Raw genomic sequence first — 23391 nt, 5'->3', positions numbered from 1 at the left:
TGTTCTCTTTTATATCATTTGGTTTAAATGCATAAAATACCGTTATTGATAATGGATCATATACTACAAATATTAATCAGTGCCCCATTCTGGCAAATGAATTGGAAATCCCAAACATTACAACCTTTCTTAGCTCACCTGGCCCAAAGGGGCCAAGTGAGCTTTTCTTATCACTTTGCATCAGTGATTGTCGTAAATATATATAGAACATGGGGGTAAAATGCAGTTTTTGGCTTATATCACTGAAATTAAGTATTTAGAGCAAATATGACAGAGTGAAAATATTCATCAGGTAAAGATCTGTCTGCCCTGACACATCAGACACCAGTTGTTGCCCCTGAAATTTTGCAGTTATAGTTTGTGATTAGGTCTAGTTTAATATGGTGAACCACAAGACAAGTGGTAGGTCGATCATATTTGGTGTGCAGTTGTATAAGCATTGGCACATCTCATTTCCATGGAGATTTTTTGGCCCTGCCCCCTCAGTCATAGTCTATCCATTTTGAAACTTTTGCTTAGATTACATGTATAAGTTTGTGATTAGATCAGTTTAAGATTAACTGCTAATGTTAAGTTAATATTTTAGTACAGTATGCAAATTCATTGGCATTTGCAAGTATCGTTTCCATGGAGATTATATAGCCCCATCCCCTCTTCATGGTTCATTGACTTTGAAACTTTTACATAGTTTGCAAGTTAATGTTTGTGTTTTGGTTTGTTTGAAGGGAATGACATAGAATAAGTCAATGGTATTTAGAATGCAGTTGTATTAACGGGTACATCTCATGTACATGGAGATTGTTTAGCCATGTAACTCAGACATAGTTCATTGAATTTAAATATTTGCATAACTTTTGTAAGATGTTAAAGTATTGCTATTTTAATTTCAATATTTGCATAATCAAAATTACAAAAAGGCAAGACATATTTCGTAACAGTTTATTTAAATTAGATACCTTAATAATGATTGTTGCAAAGTTTGGTTAAATTTGGCCCATTAGTTTCAGAGGGGAAGATTTTTGTAAAGTTAACAATAAAGGACGACGACGCGTTTGCCAAGTGATGGGAAAAGCTAAAAAAACAGCTGAAGGCTACTTATGGGTCTTAAATACAGTGAGAAAATCCTGCACCTGGAAGCATGCTTCAGCTGGCCCCTAATCAAAAATGTTTACTAGTTCAGTGATAATAGACATCATATTGAAAAGTGTCTTGTTGGAATGTATAAATATCCTGCCACAACCTTTTTGTTGCAGAAATATTGACATAGTGATAGTTATCCGGCGGCATCATTACGGGTAGCTTCTTGAAAGCTTTATATTTTAGAAAGTGGAAGACCTTGATACTTCATACTTTCTATATAGATGCTTCATGTTCAGAAGTTTCCTTCTGTCACTTGTTCATTGTCTTTGACCACATTTTCATTGTTCAGTGACCACTTGAAAAATAAGTAAAGATTTTTTTGTAATGTTAATTTCTCTCTAGGTATTTTTGAGTAATGGTATGTGTGTAGCTTGCAAGGTCCTCATGCTTGTCATACAGTTTTCACTTGACCTCAACTTCATTTCATGGATCAGTGAACAAGGTTAAGTTTTGGTGGTCAAGTCCATATCTGAGGTACTATAAGCAATAGGTCTAGTATATTCGGTGTATGGAAGGACTGGAAGGTGTACATGCCAAGCTGGCAGGTGTCATCTGACCTTGACCTCATTTTCGTGGCTCAGTAGTTATAGTTAAGTTGTGTTTTTGGTCTGTTTTTCTTATTCTGTATGCAATAGGTCTACTATATTTGGTGTATGGAATGATTGTTGGGGATTACATGTCTAGCTGGCAGGTGTCATCTGACCTTGACCTCATTTTCATGTTTCATTCAGTGGTCAAAGTTAGGTTTTTGAGTTTTTGGTCTTTTTTCTAATACTATATGCAATAGGTCAACTATATTTAGTGTACAGAATATTATATGATGTACATGTCAGTCTTGCATGTTTCATTTGACCTTGATCTCATTTACAGGGTTCATTGCTCAGTGTTTTTGTGTTTTGGTCTTTTTTCTTGAACCATAAGCAATAGGTCAACTATATTTGTTGTATGGAAGAATTAATTGTAAGCTGTGCATGCCTGCCTGGTATGGTTCATCTGACCTTGACCTCATTTTCATGGTTCATTAATAAATGTTTAGTTTTTCTTGGTTAAGTCAGTTTCTTAGAAACTATAAGCAATAGGACAACAGTATTTAGTGTATTGAATGGTTGTAAAGTGTACATGTGTTTCTCGTTTGGTTTATATGACCATATTTTGTGGTGGATCATATTAAGTTTATGTGATAGTTTTAGTAAAGCTTTATATTTAGGACTATCAACTCAATATCAATGGTTAGTAAAGAAGGAGAGACATTTCAGCATGTGTACTCGTTTTTAGCTCACCTGACCTGAAAGGTCAAGTGAGGTTTTCTCATCACTTGGCGTCCGTCGTCCGTAAACTTTTACAAAAATCTTTTCCTCTGAAACTACTGGGCCAAATTTTACCAAACTTGGCCACAATCATCCTTGGGGTATCTAGTTTAAAAAATGTGTCTGATGACCTGGCCATCAAACCAAGATGGCCGCTATGGCTAAAAATAGAACACAGGGGTAAAATGTATATTTTGGCTTATATCCTTAAAACCAAAGCATTTAGAGCAAATCTGACATGGGGTAAAATTGTTGATCAGGTCAAGATCTATCTGCCCTAAAATTTTCAGACGAATCGGACAACCTGTTGTTGGGTTGCTGCCCCTGAATTGGTAATTTTAAGGAAATTGCAGTTTTTGGTTATGATCTTGAATACTATTATAGATAGAGATAAACTGTAAACAGCAATAATGTTCAGCAAAATAAGACCTACAAATAAGTCAACATAACCAAAATTGTCAGTCAACTCCTTAAGGAGTTATTGCCCTTCATAGTCAATTTTAACAACTTTTTTTTCATTTTTTGCAACTTGTACAAAAATCTTCTTCTCTGAAACTAGTTGGCCAAATTTAAACTAACTTGGCCACAATTACAATTGTGGTATATAGTTTAAAAAATGTGTCCGATGACTCCACCTACCAAACAAAATGGCCGACATTGCTAAAATTTGAACATAGTGGTAAAATGCCGTTTTTGCTTTATATCTTTGAAACTAAGACATTTAGGGCAAATCTTTCAAGATTTAAATGTCCAACTTGGCCACAATCATTACTAGGGTATTTATTTTGAAAAAGTGTCTAATGACCCTGCCTACCAACCAAGATGGCTGACATCAGTAAGTACATTAACAGGTGAACGACACAGGCTCTTGAGAGCCTCTAGTTTAGTTTTACTGCTTTGTATCAATCTGATCATGAGTGAAGCCTTTGTCCACTGATTTTTGGCTCACCTGACCTGAAAGGTCAAGCGAGCTTTTCTCATCACTTGGTGTCCGTTGTCGATGTCCTCTGTTACCTTTTATAAAAATCTTCTCTGAAACTACTGGGCAAGATTTAACTAAATTTGGCCACCATCACCACTAGGGTATCTAGTTTAAACAAGAATGTGCCCTTAGTACACTGATGCCCCATCCGCACTATCATTTTCTATGTTCAGTGGACTGTGGGGTAAAAACTCTAATTTGGCATTAAAATTAGAAAGAACATATCATTGGCAACATGTGTACTAAGTTTCAAGTTGAAGATTGATTGGACTTCAACTTCATCAAAAACTACCTTGACAAAAAACTGAAGTCGGACGCACAGAATAAAAAACATAATGCCCTTAAATGGGACAAAAAAATATGTCGATGACCCCTCCTGCCAACCAACATGGCTTCATATTGTACATAAGGGTAAAATGCAGTTTTTGGTTTATATCTCTGAAACTAAAGCATTTGGAGCAAATCTGACAGGTGGCAAAAATGTTCATTGGATTTAGAATGTGAAGACAAGTCCTAATTAGCAAATTTTTGATTTATTTTATGAGGTGAGTGAAACCCTCTGGTATTATAAATTCTTTAGCAAAAACTGTCATTTATTTTAAGAGGTGAGTGAAACCCTCTGGTACTATATATTCTTTAGCAAAAAATGTGATTTAGAAGTAATAACTCCCATAAGGGAACATTGACCAATTTGAAGATCTTTTTGTCTGATCATTTTTGCTTTTTTTTTTTAAATGTTTCGCTTTCTTTTATACTTTTCAAGAAAATAAGCAAAAGAGTATAAAATCTTCATTTAAGGAGGCTCGCGGGTATAAAAGGAGTAGGGGCAATAAGGCCCTTATTTGGCCCAAAAATTACTGCAAATTTAAAAGTTATCATACATATTTTAAACTTACTGAAAAGTATGTCAGGTAGGAGGTATTCAGAAAAACAAAATAATTTTGGGCATTAAACAAGTTACCATGGCAACAAATCATGCCTTAATTTGCATATTTTGTAAAATTTTGTGATTTTCCTTGTTTTTCATCAAATTTTTAAGTATATTTTCGATTGGAAAAGTATGTGCGCACCCAAGAAACAACTTTATATTTGATGAGATTTTGTCAATAGTAATGATAAAGCTTCAGTTAGATTATTTTGTTGTTTCTTGGCTGCGCACGATGTTTCTACAACAGAAATAAAGATAGAAAACTGCATAAATTCTGAATTTTCATCGTTTTTGTGAAAACAGTATATATTATGACGTAATTGTGACGTCATCACATAAGAATCTTAATGTTTTTCATTTATATTTCTTGACCCTATGCATTTCTAAAGATTATGTTCCAATTTGAAAAAGTTATCAAACATTTTATTTTCTTGGGCCAAAACCAGGCCTTAATGCCCCTACTCCTTTTCAGAAAAAAAATAAATTTTTATTTTACATTACAAATTCTATAAATTACCTTTAGTAGTTGTTACTTTATCATATGGTACAAAAATAATTCCAAAAAAAACAATTCGTGTTGACCCCAGGTGACTTTTAAAATGTCGATACATTGAAAAAGCTCTAAATTATCTCCCTTTGGTGCAAAAAATGTCATTTTTTGGCATTAAAATAGAAATATCTTTTTTAACTCATCGGTGACCTATATTTTTTATTGTTGTTTTCGAATAAGCTGTGCATAAACTAAATAATTGTAAAATTTAAGCGATTTCTGTAATTTAGTTTTTTTTTTTATTTCGATATTACCGCTATTTCTCCTATTAGTTCAACAGAAAAAAAGGACATTAACAAAAATGTATGCTTCTTTTGAAGGCAGATTGTGAGCGTAAATAAACGGTGACCCCATTTTTTTATTTCATTTTTCTATTAAGGATAAGATAAAGTTCATTTATAGAAAAATATAGCGAAATCTTATATTAAATAAAAAATTTCATTTAGACCCGCGAGCCCCCTTAAGCTCCATCACTCGTAAAAGGAGTCGATGCTTGATTTCAACCTTGTTTGACCATTTTATAAATCTAGTTGGGGCAAGTATGGACACAACATTCAAGCTGGATTCAGATCTAAATTTGGATTGTGATTAAATAGTTGACACAGCATAGGTTTCTGACACAGAATGAATGTGGTCTAATGAACTTAAAAATTTGTTTTTGCCTTTGAGCAATTCACTATGCTGTTGAATATTAATCCTCTCAAAAAAATGTTTGAAGAATTTTTTTTTTATTTATAAAATCTGAAATGAGAAAAATTGAAACCCCCCCCCTCCCCCCCCCCCACCTAATTTTTTTTTTCACATGCCCCAATCCCTTATTCTAAAACTGATCTCAATTAAAATTTCTAATGGAGTTTTCAACAATGACTACTCATTTATAAAATACATCATAAAATATTAAAATGTAAAAAAGTGCTTGTTATCACTGAATGGTAAAGATTGTTTTAATTTATCAGTTGGTAGTAAAAGTGAATATACATTGTATAAAACAATGATTTAAGTTGATTCAACTACTATTCTGGACAAAGAAAGATAACTCCAATTGAAAATTTCTTGCTATTGCACAATATTGTGCAATTGAAAATACTTGCTATTGCATAATATTGTGCAATTGAAGATTTCTTGCTATTGTGCAATACTGTGCAATTGAAAATTTCTTGCTATTGCTGAATACTGTGCAATTGAAAATTTCTTGCTATTGCACAATACTTAATATAATAATTTTGTATCCTGATTTAGACTAACTTGAAAACTGGGCCCATAATCAAAAATCTATGTACATGTTTAGATTCAGCACATCAAAGAAGCCCAAGAATTCAATTTTTGTTAAAATCAAACTTAGTTTAATTTTGGACCCTTTGGACCTTAATGTAGACCAATTTGAAAACAGACCAAAAATTAAGAATCTACATACACAGTTAGATTTGGCATATCAAAGAACCCAAATTATTCAATTTTTAAAGAAATCAAACAAAGTTTAATTTTGGACCCCGATTTGGACCAACTTGAAAACTGGGCCAATAATCAAAAATCTAAGTACATTTTTAGATTCAGCATATCAAAGAACCCCAAGGATTCAATTTTTGTTAAAATCAAACTAAGTTTAATTTTGGACCCTTTGGACCTTAATGTAGACCAATTTGAAAACGGGACCAAAAAAATAAGAATCTACATACACAGTTAGATTCGCCAAATCAAAGAACCCCAATTATTCAATTTTTGATGAAATCAAACAAAGTTTAATTTTGGACCCTTTGGGCCCCTTATTTCTAAACTGTTGGGACCAAAACTCCCAAAATCAATCCCAACCTTCCTTATATGGTCAAAAACCTTGTGTTTAAATTTCATAGATTTCTATTTACTTATACTAAAGTTATGGTGTGAAAACCAAGAAAAATGCTTATTTGGGCCCCTTTTTGGTCCCTTATTCCTAAACTGTTGGGACCTCAATTCCCAAAATCAATCCCAACCTTCCTTTTGTGGTCATATACCTTGTGTTTAAATTTCATTGATTTCTATTTACTTATACTAAAGTTATAGTGCGAAAACCAAGAATAATGCTTATTTGGGCCCTTTTTTGGTCCCTAGTTCCTAAACTGTTGGAACCAAAACTCCCAAAATCAATCCCAACTTCCTTTTGTGGTCATAAACCTTATGTCAAAATTTCATAGATTTCTTTTTACTTAAACTAAAGTTATAGTGCGAAAAACCAAGAAAATGCTTATTTGGGCCTTTTTGGCCCCCAATTCCTAAACTGTTCGGACCAAAACTCCCAAAATCAATCCCAACCTTCCTTTTGTGGTCATTAATCTTGTGTTTAAATTTCATAGATTTTTATTAACTTAAACTAAAGTTACAGTACGAAAACCAAAAGTATTCGGACGACGTTGACGCCAACGTGATACCAATATACGACCAAAAAATTTTCAATTTTTGCGGTCGTATAAAAATTGGAGAATATTGTCACTTCAAGTCAATAACTATAATCAACAATTTTGCTTTAAATAGATAATAGGTACATGTAGTTCTCAAACATTGCGATCATTTTTGCCACAACATAGGACATATATTCAAACTAAATACTCCAAAGATGATTGTCACTAAGTTTGTTCCACCAGACCCAAAACTTGCAGAGGAGAAGATTAAAGTGATGAGAGTAGCTAAAATTATAAGCAATATAAGATCAACATGAAAGAATTTTAGTCATGAATAATATTTCTGTCTAAAATTTACAATTGTTTTCCCCATTTTCAAGTGATTGGCAGTCATATTGTTCAAACTGCATCTGTTGTTTGTGTTTTTCTGGAATAATCATTGGATCAATTAAGTTCAAATACAAGACTTCATTTAAAATTTCTTTTACTGTTTTCTTTCACAACATAGTGATAATGAAGATCAATAAACATTTTTCAACATCACAAAAACTATTTTGTTCAACATGAGGTAAAAATCTAACATTCATAATTAACATCTGAGATTCAATCTTTTTAAATAAGCCCAAACAAAAAATATTAACTTATAAGCTAGAGGTTATTAAATGTTATGTGTTTGATGAATGTTGTCATGCAAAAAACTAAATGGTGTGCATCTTTTCCAAGTAAAAATTTGCAAGGAAAAATAAGCGAGAAAAAAATCTTTTATGATGAATTCTATTCTTCCTACTCATAAAATCTGTGTGAACAGGCTGCAGGATAGGACAAAATCAAAAAGTGCCTCCTGGAAACTATTTTTCACATTTACAGTTAAAATGATAAAGCATGCGCAAACCAAGAATTTAAATGTCTTGCTTGCAAACTTTGTTTGGTTGTTTACTCAGGCATTGTAATAAATATTGACACCTAAATTCAATGGAGAGGCAGAGTAACAGTTTGTTTACTATATAAAAAAGAGTTGATTGGACAATGGGTAACATATTGGATACAATTTGGATATTCATTGACCAATCAAACCTTTGTGTATAGTAAACAGACTATAACACCACTTACCCATTGAATTAAGGTGTCAATCTTAATTACAATGTCTGAGCAAACAACCAAAGTTGGAAAGCAAGGCAATCGAACTCTTGGTTTGCATGCTTTATTATTTTAACTGTAATAAAAAAATTGCTTTTCAAAGGAAATTCAAATTAACCCTATATACCCACACATAAATCATACTTTTGATACTATATATTATATTATACCAGGATGATTTAACTTGTTTCAAATAAAATGGAACAAGTTCATGATGTTGGAGAGAATGAATGCTGAAAAATGTGAAAACTAAACAAAGCTGCAATTGCTGGGACTTGCTAGACAAGCAATGAACATAAATGACCCAAAGGAGTAAATTGATAAGACCCTAATATTGCCTCTTTTTCTGGCTTTATTTTAAAATTTCCTGGCCTTAATCACAATTTATCATAATTTTCACAAAGATTAGACAGGAAAATTTGTATTCTACAACTTCAAACTTCAATTTTTTAATTTTAATTTTATATCAAAATCATGAAAATAAACAAATTTCAATAGGTTTTTTGGAATGGAAACATGAGCACATGATTTAACAAGACTGTACCATAAGTCATTAGTCAAATGCCTCAGACTACTCAAATTATACTCTGGATTAGTAAGTATTCACTAAAATTTGCTTAGTAGCATAAGAAAAATAATAAAATTCCTTATGATGAGCTATTTAAGAAGAGACATGCAAAGCTTAACATTCTATCTAAAGAAAAATCTAGTACATTACTAAGGCACAACTTAAACCTTATCATATCTGATATGTATGTACAAAATGTATACCTTGCTGGCATTAAACACATTTCTGAAAAGTCATGAAGCCATCTAGAGTGGGGTGCTCATTTTCGCCATATCTTTCCATGTTTTCTACAGTTTATGTTCAGGTCTATATGTTTTTGAAGTATACTGATATTTCTATATGAAGATAACTTCAAATGCAAAACATTCCTAAGCTTGAAAACATGTTTATTTGAAAATAATCATCTGTAAAGTTAGATTAAAAGGTGTTTGAAATTTCCTGAAGTTTTGTCAATGGGGGACACATATTCGCCGTTTTTACACATCTATTTAAAACCAAATAACTGCAGCTTTATGTAATATCTATCAAATAAATGTCATTATAGATGAACAGCAGACATTTCAAAGGTGTAAAAAACAGAAATTTAGGCCAATCAGTCAAAAAAATGCTAAGAAAAAAATCTATGAAAATCCTATTTTTCATTCAGGAAATTGACCGAAAATCGTTCGTTTTTCGATCTTTTGCAGTAAGTGCCGTAATTTTGTTTAAGTTTAAAAAATAATCATATTTGTTATAAAATTATAATTTATTGGCATATATTTCTTCCATTTCAGCCATCCTTTGAAGTGTTAACACCTCAAAATCATAAAACGGCGAAATTGTGTCCCCGGCAAATATGGGCCCCACTCTAGTAATTACATAAATGCTCAAATTTAACAGATATATGTATAAATCTGATGAACACATCTTATGCTGTATTTATTTTCTGTATATACAGAAAATAAATACAGCATATCTTCAAATGAATGATTTTTTTCCCTTAAGAATCTTGTAATCTCGAAGGAGGTTGTCAGAAGTTATGTTCCCTAATTTTGTTCAAACTAATACATGTAATACACAATTGTACATTGTATACACACTTGTAGATATTCTTCATTGTCTTGTATAAAGAAATATCTGTTGACAATGTCAAAACTTCAAAAATAAAATTAAAAAAATTAAAAATACCACCATTAACAGTCTTAAAGTATATACATGTACATAAAAGTACTGACTCAACTTTATAATCTGTAACAATTAAATGACTAGAACTATGTATATATATATTAAAAACAATAAATAATAGTCACAACTATGTATATATAATTTGCAGACATGAATATTATATATTTTGTATTTGAAGTAAAAAGAAATTTGTTAAAACAGCTGCTTATGTTTAGTTGCATTGATTATTGTGAAAAATGAGACAAAAGATACATCACACCAATAAACAAAGAGGATTGCAATTTTTGTATAAATCTTGCATCAATGACTATTTTGTTGTTTTGATGTATATATGTTATTGTGGGTTTTAACATGTCATTTAAACTATCTCTCTTTAATAGTTTTTGATCATTGACCAACAATTTAATATGAATAAAAGCACATAGTATTTTTGATTTTACAAAATTATATAAAACATACAATATTCATTTTTACATCTATAACACATACAAGTAAAACTACAACAGTAAATATCACAATATTGTATAAACACACTGGAATGCTTAAAAAGTACACTAAAAATGCCCCCACTTCACCAATGCTCTTCCATGCTCAAATCTACTGTAACAATTTCTAATAGTCACAAAGCTAATATAAACATCTGCAAAGAACTACTGCTTAAAAGAATCAGAAAGATTTTGGATAAGCCTGATATGAAATTAAGTATGTTTTGTGTTTTTAAAAACATTTTATGCCAAATTTTCCTTTGAAATGTTTCAGAATCAAATCATTCATGTAACCAGTTGGAAAATTTCTACTTTGATATTATTTTTTAAAATACAAAAATGCAATGCGTCTCACTTTCAATCTTAACCATATTCTCCTGGTATAATCTACCCATCAATGTAGACATGAAACCAATACTACATGTAATACCAATTATTAAAAGGCTAATTAACACCAGTGAATGGTTGCACAACAACAGTGATGCTGAATTAAAAGAAGACTCTTGAAAATCATTTTCTAAATTAATGAACTCCTGGCGGGTTTAGAATGTCACCTTGTTATTTAACAGCTATAACAAGAATGTGTCCCCAGTATACAGATGCCCCACCTGCACTATTATTTTCTATGTTCAGTGGACCATGAAATTGGGGTAAACACTCTTATTTTAAATTTAGAAAGATTATATCATAAGGAACATGTGTACTAAGTTTCAAGTTAATTGGACTTCAACTTCATCAAAAACTACCTTGACCAAAAACTTTAACCTGAAGTGGGACAGAAGGATGAACGAATGGACACACAGACCAGAAAACATAATGCCCCTCTACTATTGTAGGTGGGGAATAAAAATGTCCTCTAATAAAACATCAGAAGATTCACCAAGAGTAGATGGCATCGCTCAACAAAAAATTCCACTGTTCAAATTCACAATGTCATGCTGAATGATTGCATATGAAATAAAACACTACGAAAGATTACTTTTAAATGGAAAAACCTAATGCCCTCTATGCTACATATGAGGAAAACAGCCAGTAGAAATTAATTTCATTCTAATGCACTGCCCGTTTAAACAAATGATGTTTATATGGTATACAGTATATCTTTTGTATATAAGATATATATATATGACCTAGAATATTTTCAATTTCAATCAGTGTAAAAATGTTTTAGAAAAAAAATCAAGATATAATAATAAGTGTTAATTTTAAAATGTGACAAAAGTCACCAGACAAAATTGAGACAAATCCTGTTTCTAGAACTAAAGCATACCAGGTATACACTAAGATGCACACCTAAATTAGTTGAGTATGGCTTAAACAATGAATATGCAACCAACAACATAACAGTTCTATATGTCTGCTGATCAATTTTACCTACATGTATGTAAGTTTTGCTGTAACTGCTTTAATAGTTAAAAACTGCTTTTCATTCAGGCGTTGTATTTTTAGGCCATGTATGTTGACTAACCAGAAAAGCACAAAACTTTCTACATAGGGATCATTCACTCAAAATTTAATTGAATTAGATTAGTAATTTCAGAGAAGAAACTTGGAAAAAAGTATATGGCAGTTCAACAAATGCCAAGTAATGACAAAGGCTCACATGGCCATCTGGTCTGTTTATAGCTTTTCTTCTGATCCATATTCTGTATGGATTGCAGTAAGATAATCTCATTCAATTTGCAACAAATTTACAAAGGCAACAACTCACATGAACAAAATTACAAAGTGAAAACTATAATTAAATTATAAAATTAAAATATCATACCTTGTTCTGTTTTATTAGAATTCAAGTACTTTGGTGAATATTTACTTTTCAATTGATTAGAAAATTAAAGGAGCTATATCTACCATTTGATTTTTATATGTGGGGGAGGGGGCTGTTATGAAATATGAAACCAGATGCTCCGCAGGGTGCAGCTTTATACGACCACAGAGGTTGAACCCTGAACGGTTGGGGCAAGTATGGACACAACATTCAAGCTGGATTCAGCTCTAAATTTGGATTGTGATTAAATAGTTGACACAGCATAGGTTTCGGACACAGAATGAATGTGGTCTAATGAACTTAAAATATTTTTTGTGCCTTTGAGCAATTCACTATGCTGTTGAATATTCATCCTCTAAAAAAAATGTTTGAAGAAATTTTCTTTTTATTATGAAATCTGAAATGAGAAAAATTTACCCCCCCCCCCCCCCATTTTTTTTTCACATCTTCCTTTCCCTTTTTCCAAAACTGATCTCAATTCAAATTTCTAATGGAGTTTGCAACAATAACTACTCATTTAAATACATCATAAAATATTAAAATGCAACAACAGGTGCTTGTTATCACTGAATGGTAAAGATTGTTTTAATTTATCAGTTGGTAGTAAAAGTGAATATACATTGTATATTGTATAAAACAATGATTTAAGAAGTTGATTATTGCACAATACTTAATGTAATAATTTTGGATCCTGATTTGAACCAACTTGAAAACTGGGCCCATAATCAAAAATCTAAGTACATGTTTAGATTCAGCATATCAAAAAAGCCCAAGAATTCAATTTTTGTTAAAAATCAAACTTAGTTTAATTTTGGACCCTTTGGACTTTAATGTAGACCAATTTGAAAACGGGACTAAACATTAAGAATCTACATACACAGTTAGATTTGGCATATCAAAGAACCCCAATTATTCAATTTTTAATGAAATCAAACAAAGTTTAATTTTGGACCCCGATTTGGACCAACTTGAAAACTGGGCCAATAATCAAAAATCTAAGTACATTTTTAGATTCAGCATATCAAAGAACCCCAAGGATTCAATTTTTGTTAAAATCAAACTAAGTTTAATTTTGGACCCTTTGGACCTTAATGTAGACCAATTTGAAAACGGGACCAAAAATTAAGAATCTACATACACAGTTAGATTTGGCATATCAAAGAACCCCAATTGTTCAATTTTTGATGAAATTAAACAAAGTTCAATTTTGGACCCTTTGGGCCCCTTATTCCTAAACTGTTGGGACCAAAACTCCCAAAATCAAACCCAACCTTCCTTAAGTGGTCATTAACCTTGTGTTTAAATTTCATAGATTTCTATTTACTTATACTAAAGTTATGGTGCGAAAACCAAGAATAATGCTTACTTGCGCCCCTTTTTGGCCCCTAATTCCTAAACTGTTCAGAACTCAACTCCCAAAATCAATCCCAACCTTCCTTTTGTGGTCATAAACCTTGTGTTTAAGTTTCATTGATTTCTATTTACTTATACTAAAGTTATAGTGCGAAAACCAAGAATAATGCTTATTTGGGCCCTTTTTTGGCCCCTAATTCCTAAACTGTTGGAACCAAAACTCCCAAAATCAAACCCAACCTTCCTTTTGTGGTCATAAACCTTGTGTCAAAATTTCACAGATTTTTATTTACTTAAACTAAAGTTATAGTGCGAAAACCAAGAAAATGCTTATTTGGGCCCTTTTTGGCCCCTAATTCCTAAAATGTTGGGACCAAAACTCCCAAAATCAATCCAAACCTTCCTTTTGTGGTCATAAACCTTGTGTTAAAATTTCAAAGATTTCTATTCACTTTTACTAAAGTTAGAGTGTGAAAACTAAAAGTATTCGGACGACGACGACGCAGACGACGACGCCAACATCATACCAATATACGACCAAAAATTTTTTAATTTTTGCGGTGGTATAAAAAGGCAGGATGAGCAACTTGGCCAAACATTAGTAGGATGTCAATTTATGTAAAAAAAAAACATCTCTGAATAAAAAAAAGAAAAGACAGGACTGAAAAGAATGAAAAATAAAAAGCAGGACAGAGATTACAACTAAAATTTGTCATCCTTGCTCAGACCCCCCCCCCCCCCGCTCCCCCCCCCAAAAAAAAATCACATGGTACATGTAGCTCGGAGCACTCATCAGAAGCAAAAATATCTCTTGCACTTATTTCAAAATTTAAATCTCAATTTTTTCTCTTATTTCAAAATCTTAATTCCATTATCAAAAGTTTTTCTATTATTACTGGTCTCTTAAAATGAGTCTGCCACTAAGATCAACATAAAATGATTTCATATAAACTCCATGATCTTTTAAAGCTGTAACTTATGCATACAGTTTCATCTGGTTCTGTATATCCTCTACACTGTTGACTCCAAATTTGTCATTTTGCTCCTGCATAAGTCTAAATATTTCTTCCAACTGTTTTCGTTGCATTTCTTTTTCTTCAGCTATTTGGTCTGCTGTCATTGTTTCTCCAATCTTTTTCTCAGCCACTCTAAATTTAGCTTTCTTTACTTCACTCTGTATATGTTCACAATATTGCATAGGATCAACTTCTGGTGCATCTCCACCTAAAATGCATAAAACAAATACATCATTGTGTTAAAAATGTCTGTTGTGCAAGAGAATCGAACCATGAAAATGAGGTCAATAACACTTGACATTTGACAGACCGAAACTTCTTAACATAAAAAGTAATATCACAAAAATACTGAACTCCAAGGAAAATTTAAAACGGAAATTTAAAGTCCCTAATCAAATAAAAAATTTGTAAGGGTTCCACGGAACGCAGTGTCTCGCCTACTTTTGCTGTAAATTGCAGGATCAACAAATATGAGGGAAAAAAATCAATAAAAATATTCTGCTTGATACCATGTTTGGATTGTAGGAAGCTTCTGTCCAAGTTTGGTAAAAAATTTGGGATAGTTTATGAATCTAATAAATGTTTTAAAAACTTTAACTGCAGACTGGATGTAATGTTAACTGGAAGAAAAACTAAGTCCATTTATAAGTAAAATACAGATACACAGGTACAAAATATTAACAAAAATTCCTTCTAGATACTAGCTTTTGATCATAAACAAGCTTCTGTCTTAGTTTGGTACAAATAAAAAATAGTATAAGAAAGTTATCAAAATTTTTAAAAATTTAACCACAGAGTGAATGTGTTGTTTCCTGGCAGAAAAAAAGTCCATTTAAAGTAAACTATGGAAAAAATGGATTTGTCATTTTACAAAATTTACTTCTGGATACTATCTTATGATCATAAACAAACTTCTGTCCAAGTTTGGTACAAACCAAGGATAGTTTAAGAAAGTTTTTAAAATTTTAAAAACTAAAACCACAGAGTGATGTAATGTTTTCCCGTAGAAAAACTAAGTGCATTTATAAGTAAAATACAGAAAAAATGGAATTTTATTTTCACAAAATTTACTTCTGGATACTATCTTATGATCATAAATAAGCTTCTGTGCAAGTTTGGTAGAAATCCAGGATAGTTTAAGAAAGTTATTTAAATTTTAAAAACTTTAACCACAGAGTGTATGTAATGTTTTCCCGCAGAAAAACTAAGTCTATTTATAAGTAAAATACGGAAAAAATGGAATTTTATTTTCACAAAATTTACTTCTGGATACTATCTTATGATCATAAACAAGCTTCTGTCCAAGTTTGGTAAAAATCCAGTATGGTTTAAGAAAGTTATTAAAATTTCAAAAACTTTAACCACAGAGTGAATATTTGTAGACGACCCCGACGACGACGAGGACACCGACAACGACGGAATGTAGGATCGCTTAGTCTCGCTTTTTCGACTAAAGTCGAAGGCTCGACAAAAAACACATCAAACGAATGGACAACAACTGACACTGTCATATTCCTGACTTGGTACAGGCATTTTCAAATGTAGAAGGTGGATTGAACCTCGTTTTATAGGGCTAAACCTCTCACCTGTAAGACAGTCACATCAAATTCCATTATATTTACAACAATACGTGAACAAAACAGACATAATACATGTAGGTAAAAAGTCAAAATATGGGTACAGCAGTCATCACTGTGTCACAATCTCAATATACAAACAAATATTTAACAAAAAACACAAAAAGCATCTATCAAATTTAAAAACCACATGCATTGCTTCGCATGTTTGACGTCATAAAATGTTAACGTCACATATGAAGAAATATAAAATAATTTTGCTGTTCTATGTTTTTTCCAAAAAAAAATTATAATATCACATGGTGAATGGTGGTATACAGGGTTAAAAAATCAAAAGTATGTTAGAACTAATTTCAAAAACAGACTGAGATTTAAAATTATCCAGAAGTTCTTTTCGAATTTTTGAGAATCCACATATGGTTAATATCCCTAAGTGAGTAAGATAATTTTATCGTTCAAAGTATTTTCAACTTTATAATAGAAGAATAACATAATGACATACATGTATATAAATAGAACAATAACCCATTGCGGGATCTTTAAGAGTACAGAGTCACGTCATATGAACCAAAGGCATCTATATTATATGTATACAAAGTATCCATGATCAAGGTCTTCTACCTTCTGAAATATAAAGCTTTCTGAAACTGAAGTTGCAGGCTTGACAAAGGCTCTATGTTACTATGAAATTTAACTTGAAAAGATTTATTTTAAACAAACTAAAATTAAAGTATAATAAGTTGTGGTATTCATCTTTAAACGATGACAGTAAAAATATGTCATTTGGAAATAAACATAGAATATACAGACTTAATATTAAGAAAAATATATATTTTGAACCTTGTTTGGCTATATGCAATAGGAATCTGAGAATTCAGATGACAAAATTCAGAATTAGTAACCATGATCTGGAAATAATAGAAAACTACATGGGGACCTTTGTGATAGCTATTGGTCATTCTCGACTAAGGGAAAGGGAGGGGGCATGAAGGCTTGGCCTTTGAAGGGTTACAAACGGCAATTATTGAAAATATATATACTTCTATATAGTATTTATAATGAAAATTCAAATAAATATAATTTAAATAAGCAATGAATTAGCATGTTCACCTATCCTTATGTGGAGGGATGAAATACTTTCGATCATGCTACACTGTACGGTGTAGATATGCTTTATGATGGAGAAAGTTCCTCAATCTTTCAATTTTCATCCATGGAGATCCCTGAATATAGAGAGGTACATGTGTAGATACAGGGGACTTCAGGCAATTGATAGAATTTGTAAACTTTGTAAAAAAGAAGTGGAAGATGAACTCCATTTTTACTTAAATGTTCATCTTTAGAAAGTGAGAGAGTTTCCATTATTTCCAACAAAGTTAAAAGTTGCAAATATTTTCACAATTTAGATTATCAATCACCATTTATTTGCATTGGCTAATCTCCAATGAAGATAGTCACATTTTTAATAAAGTGAGCAATTAAATTAATAATTTAAATGTTGGTGACGGTAATGGTCGAAAAAAAACTATTAGAAACTTAGTAAATTTGTATATTTTACTGTCAAAAAGACAGTGGCATAATTTAGATATTTGTAATTTTAGCTTCTTATTGTATGATTATAAAAGCACAAGGGGGAAAACCAGAATATTCAAATTCAGTTTCCTATATTTTTTAGGATCACTGTATTTGTCAATATTGAAACATGATAATTTGTTTTATAAATATACATTAAGTGTGTCTATCTTTTCTCTTCATTGTAATCATTGATTTTATTGTATTTAAATCATTGTAATCATTTGTACCAAATTTAACTTGTGATTATTCTGCCTGTAATGGGCATCTTTAATTTACAATAAAATATATTTGATTTGATTTAATTTTATATTTGGACATTCATTTTTATAATATTCTTTTTTAAAAGCAGCTGAATTAGTTATGAATTAGACAAAACAAGAATCTGTTCGAAGTACACAGATGCCCCACTAGCTATAAAACCAGGTTTAATCCACCATTTTCTCCTTATTAATTAGAAAATGCCATGTCCAAGTCAGTAATTAATTCACTTAGTAATGTTTGATATGCTCTTTTGATTTTTCCATTTGATTAGGAACTTTCCGTTTTGAATTTTTGGGAGTACATTATTTTGGGTTGCAAGCTGGCCCAAAACCTAGTCCAAATAATTATGACGTCTTGAAAGGCTATTATATTTTTTTTCTTTAATGCCTTACATCAGTCAGAGATATAACTCTATAGGGTTATTCCAGGAAATAACTTGCGTGTGTTATTACAGATACTTTCACCTTAAATTTTCTAAATCTGTAATAACATATGCTTGTTAATTTGTAAAATTATTTTATTTATAGTGAACTCTAGGGAACTCTTGAGACTTTGGGCAGAAACTAAATGTATAGTCTTGATAACTAATTTTTTAATCAAATTAATACATTTTTGATGGACCATGGTAAATCAATGAGTCGATGCTATTAAGGGATAAACTTAGCTGTGATAACAAGGCTCAGTTATTAAAGGAATGTAACTTATTATATAAGACACTTGGGAATTACTGAGAAACTTGCCAGAACCTCATTACATGCTGTGGTCATTATTTCTTACAATAAATTAAACTACATTGTAATTAAGCATGATGTCTGTCTGAGCAAATGCTTTGAAGTGATATAGAGAAGCTGTGATAACACCCTTTAGTTATTACAGGCATATTTTTTCTGTAATAACATATAGGTGTACTATGCAAAATTAGCAAACTATGAACTGTTATATCTTTAAATAGTTAAGTATGCATATAGAAAAAAGTAATATCAGTAGAACTTTTATACATTTTAACTAAACTAATGATGTGTATTGTCCCTTTGAAACATGTAACATACATATGTTATCACAGTTCTTTGATTTTTTAGTCCACAATAACAAATGTATGTTATTTTCCTGTAATAACCCTATAGAGTTATATCCCTGACTGTACATCGACAGGGAGGCGCCAAAGCAAAAATTTAAAACAGCCTTCCAAGACATCAAAAGTCGGCATAATTATTTGGACTATCCCAAAACCCTGGCAATTTCAGTGCGCATATGAAAAAGACAGTTCCAGGTTACGATAGTTACCGAATTAGACTATTTACCGGATTTTTTATAATATGAGCAACACGATGTGTGCCACATGCAGAGCAGGATCTTTTTACCCTTCCAGACCACCTGAGATCACCCCTGGTCCAAATAATTATGACGTCTTGAAAGGCTATTGTAAGGCGTCAAAGAAAAAAAATATAATACATTGTAGCCTTTCAAGACGTCTTAATTATTTGGACTAGATCACCCCTAGTTTTTGGTGGCTTTCGTGTTGCATATTCTTTAGTTTTCTATGTTGTCACAGTTCATGTGTAATATTGTTTATCTATTTGTCTTTTTCATTTTTAGCCATGGCATTGTCAGTTTATTTTCGATTTATAATATGAGTTTGACTGTCCCTCTGCTATCTTTTGTCCTTTTTTTTTTAGACAATGCCAATGTTCATTTGACATTTCTCATTTTCTTTCATTGTTTTCATAATGAATGCGGAACTAAGGGATAAAATGAATAAAGTTTACCTTCAAAATTAACTTTGTCAATTTCATCTCCCTCAATTTCATCGCGGTCGAGATAATGAGTTGCATTTATAATATTTTCTGATGGTACTGGAGATGGTGCTCCTTTTCTCCAGATTTTCAAAATATTTCTTAATGTATAAATAGTTGATGCGAATAGTAGAACTACAGTTGCAGTTACAGCTATTGAGTACAAGCTGCTGTCAAAGGCCTCCATATTCAAACAAAATTAATAACAGATGAATACTCTGTAGTATTTCTAGTTCTAGCGTCAATTTTTTTTTAATTCGGCGTTATTGAGAAGCTTTAATTTTAGGGGTCTCACTAATAAGGAACAAGAAGCGATGAGAAGCGACAAGAACCGTCAAGACGAATAAATTTAGCGAAAAGGAGACTATTTAGCAACAGAGTCTCTGTTAGCGACAAGAAAAACAATATTATTAAAATAAATAATTTTTGAACCTTTATTATTTTTTTCTTTGTAGAATACTTTTCTTGAATTGTTTGTACCATACTAATTAAAGATGTATGAAGGCTTTTCATTTTAAATCATATCAAGGATTTGTATAGTAAGAAGGTCTTATTATACACATCCTTGATCATATAAACACACACAATTTTCTATTTACGTTGGAATAATTTAGTAAGATTTCTATTGGTCTAACAAGCCCAATATGGACGCAATTACGAACGGCACTATATATTATCTTAATAATAATTTAAAATCATTTCATCACAATATCAAGTATTTTAAAAAAAAATACAATCAAAAATAAAATATTGAAGATTTTCATAAATAAATTATTTATAACTTTATTATACATTTTATAACTTTATAATGCTGTATTAATTAAAAGCATGAAAACACATTTGTATATACATAAATATTTATAAAAAAATGATTTTTAAATCTGTGTAAAATATAAATATGGTTTGAGTATCCTGTCATCTGATAAAAATAGTGTTATGTAAAACTACATCATAAAACAGACATGACAGAAAAAATAGTGTTATGTAAAACTACATCATAAAACAGACATGACAGACAATTTAAAAGTTGTTTGCTATGAATTTCAAATGAACACATTATGAAACATTTGCAATTGATACAAAACCAATTCTTTGCCTTTGGAAGTTGTTTTTAGTCTAGCACATGTTTGCTATGAATTTCAAATGAACACTTTATTTTTGTCCATCTCATGAGTTTAGCCTTTTTCAACTGATTTTTATAGTTCGTTCTTATGTTGTACTGTTATACTACTGTCCCAGGTTAGGGGAGGGTTGGGATCCCGCTAACATGTTTAACCCCGCCACATTATTTATGTATGTGCCTGTCCCAAGTCAGGAGCCTATAATTCAGTGGTTGTCGTTTGTTTATGTGTTACACATTTATTTTTCGTTCTTTTTTTTTTTTTTTTTTTTTTTTTACATAAATAAGGCCGTTAGTTTTCTCGTTTGAATTGTTTTACATTGTCTTATCGTGGCCTTTTATAGCTGACTATGCGGTATGGGCTTTGCTCATTGTTGAAGGCCGTACGGTGGCCTATATTTGTTAATGTCTGTGTCATTTTGGTCTTTTGTGGATAGTTGTCTCATCTCAATGGCAATCATACCACATGTTCTTTTATATACATTATTAAACATGTGCAATTGTTACAAAACCAATTCTTTGCCTTTGGAAGTTGTTTTAGTCTAGCACAAGGTAAATGTTGCCACTCCAAACAGGAACTACACATTACACTGGCCTTCCTTTGAATCTGCGTCATGTGTGTATATGTTACATATGTGTCCATCTACGTTAGACAAACGCCGCATACGCCAACATACGTTTCTTGAACACCCCAAAAAAACGCTTAGGTACGCTTCTCGTACGCCCAATACACGCTTAAAGCTCCGTTGTGCACATGTTACAGATATGATTGACAGATTGAATGCATTCGAAATTACAACCGTATTGGCAGCGTACATGATTTTTTACAATGTTTTAACACGCCCGGCGTACATCGGAGCTATACGCTGATGTGTCGGACGCCGGTATTATGTAGACAAAACGCGCGTCGGGCGTACTAAATTATAATCCTGGTACCTTTGATAACTATTTACATATATGTAGATGTTCTTTTTCTTCTCTTTAAATACGCACTGAATAACTATGGATGAGCTCTTGTGATCTTTCCCCCCATGTACATGTAGCATGAGTTCAATTGCCCATATACTAATTCTTCATTCACGAATGTTTCTGTTTGGTGTTCGACATTTCATGGTTTTGATGGAACGTGCATCCATTTTCCACACCTGAACAAAATGTTCCTTTTCATAATTTTCTATAACCAATGCAATTTTTTGTAGGAATCGAATTGTGCATTAAGCTCAATTTTTTGAGGTGTCGTATCATCCATTGTCACACTATATACTGACCAACTATTTAGGTTGAAAGTACTCACCCATATTCAGTTCATTTGGTTTGTAATTATTTTTCAAATTACAAAAGATTTTCCCTAAGTCATATACAGGTACATGATGTTTTTTTCTTCTAAAGGAGATTTTAATTTCAGAATATATTTAATTTGAGAGTTAAAATTTTAAGTGTTTATGAGTAACAGTAAAACAAGTTTTTAAATATAAAATTTTGAAATTTTATTATAATTCTTACATTTTAAATTCCAGTGAGATATAATTAAATCAGAGCCGGCTAAATAGCAAATTTGCTATTTTGCCGGTGTCTGTCAAATAGCCACTGCCTAATTATTTTGACATTTACGAAATTGAATTTTTCCGTATGATCGTCTGCAACATTAAACAAGTGCGAGTGAACTTTTTTTTTATGAAAACACAAGTAATGTAGTGGATTTTTAATTAATAGATACATTTATGCATAAATATACTATCAGGGGGCAAACATTAAAAATCATTCGTAATTGTGTCCAGTCGTAATTGCGTCCGGTAAGGCCGGTATGACTGCCCGTATATGATCGTATATTATGAGGAAATTAAACATTTGTGAAGAAGAAAGGGATTGCATATCTTATATTAATATGACGTGCTGCTTTCGCTTTGTGAATAAACCCATGCTCTAAATCCAATAAAATTTGTTTGCACATGCGCACATTGATTACTGCAGAATGATAAATTTGATCAAATTGGCATGCATTTAATATTTTTCATTAACTTAAAACACTTCCAAACTCTTAAATGATGCACATGTTGTTACTTATAAGAGATAACTGTATTGTAATTTAAGCTCCGACGGCATCAATTGGGGATTTGATGGTCGCAAATTAAGTTTACTGGCGACGCGTTCGGAGACAGTAAACGGGCATTTGCGACCATCAAATCCCCAATTGACAGTAAACGGGCATTTGCGACCATCAAATCCCCAATTGATGCCGTCGGAGCTTAAAATACAATATTGTTATTTCCATTCTAATGAAACTGACTGAAA

General features: G+C 31.6%; 1 protein-coding gene across 1 annotated transcript; it reads right to left on the bottom strand.

The window, feature by feature from the left end:
* Positions 1-7749: 7749 nt before the first annotated feature.
* On the bottom strand, positions 7750-20238 carry LOC143044721 (uncharacterized). Its single transcript, XM_076216814.1, has 2 exons — positions 19953-20238; positions 7750-14981 (listed from the first exon to the last, which is right to left on the bottom strand). The coding sequence occupies exons 1-2, from the start codon at positions 20164-20166 to the stop codon at positions 14734-14736; spliced, it is 462 nt and encodes a 153-aa protein (XP_076072929.1). The 5' UTR covers positions 20167-20238; the 3' UTR covers positions 7750-14733.
* Between the last annotated feature and the right edge of the window lie 3153 nt (positions 20239-23391).

Source organism: Mytilus galloprovincialis, chromosome 9, assembly GCF_965363235.1.
Source record: "Mytilus galloprovincialis chromosome 9, xbMytGall1.hap1.1, whole genome shotgun sequence".
In the NCBI taxonomy this organism is placed as follows: Eukaryota; Metazoa; Mollusca; class Bivalvia; order Mytilida; family Mytilidae; genus Mytilus; species Mytilus galloprovincialis.
This window is presented reverse-complemented; position numbering and strand designations above follow the sequence as displayed.

Excerpts from the sequence above, each read along its gene's own strand:
- LOC143044721 (XM_076216814.1), bottom strand. The coding sequence starts at position 20,166 with ATGGAGGCCTTTGACAGCAGCTTGTACTCAATAGCTGTAACTGCAACT. Across the intron at positions 14,982-19,952 it reads TGACAAAGTTAATTTTGAAG|GTGGAGATGCACCAGAAGTT; the intron begins GTAAACTTTATT and ends TATGCATTTTAG.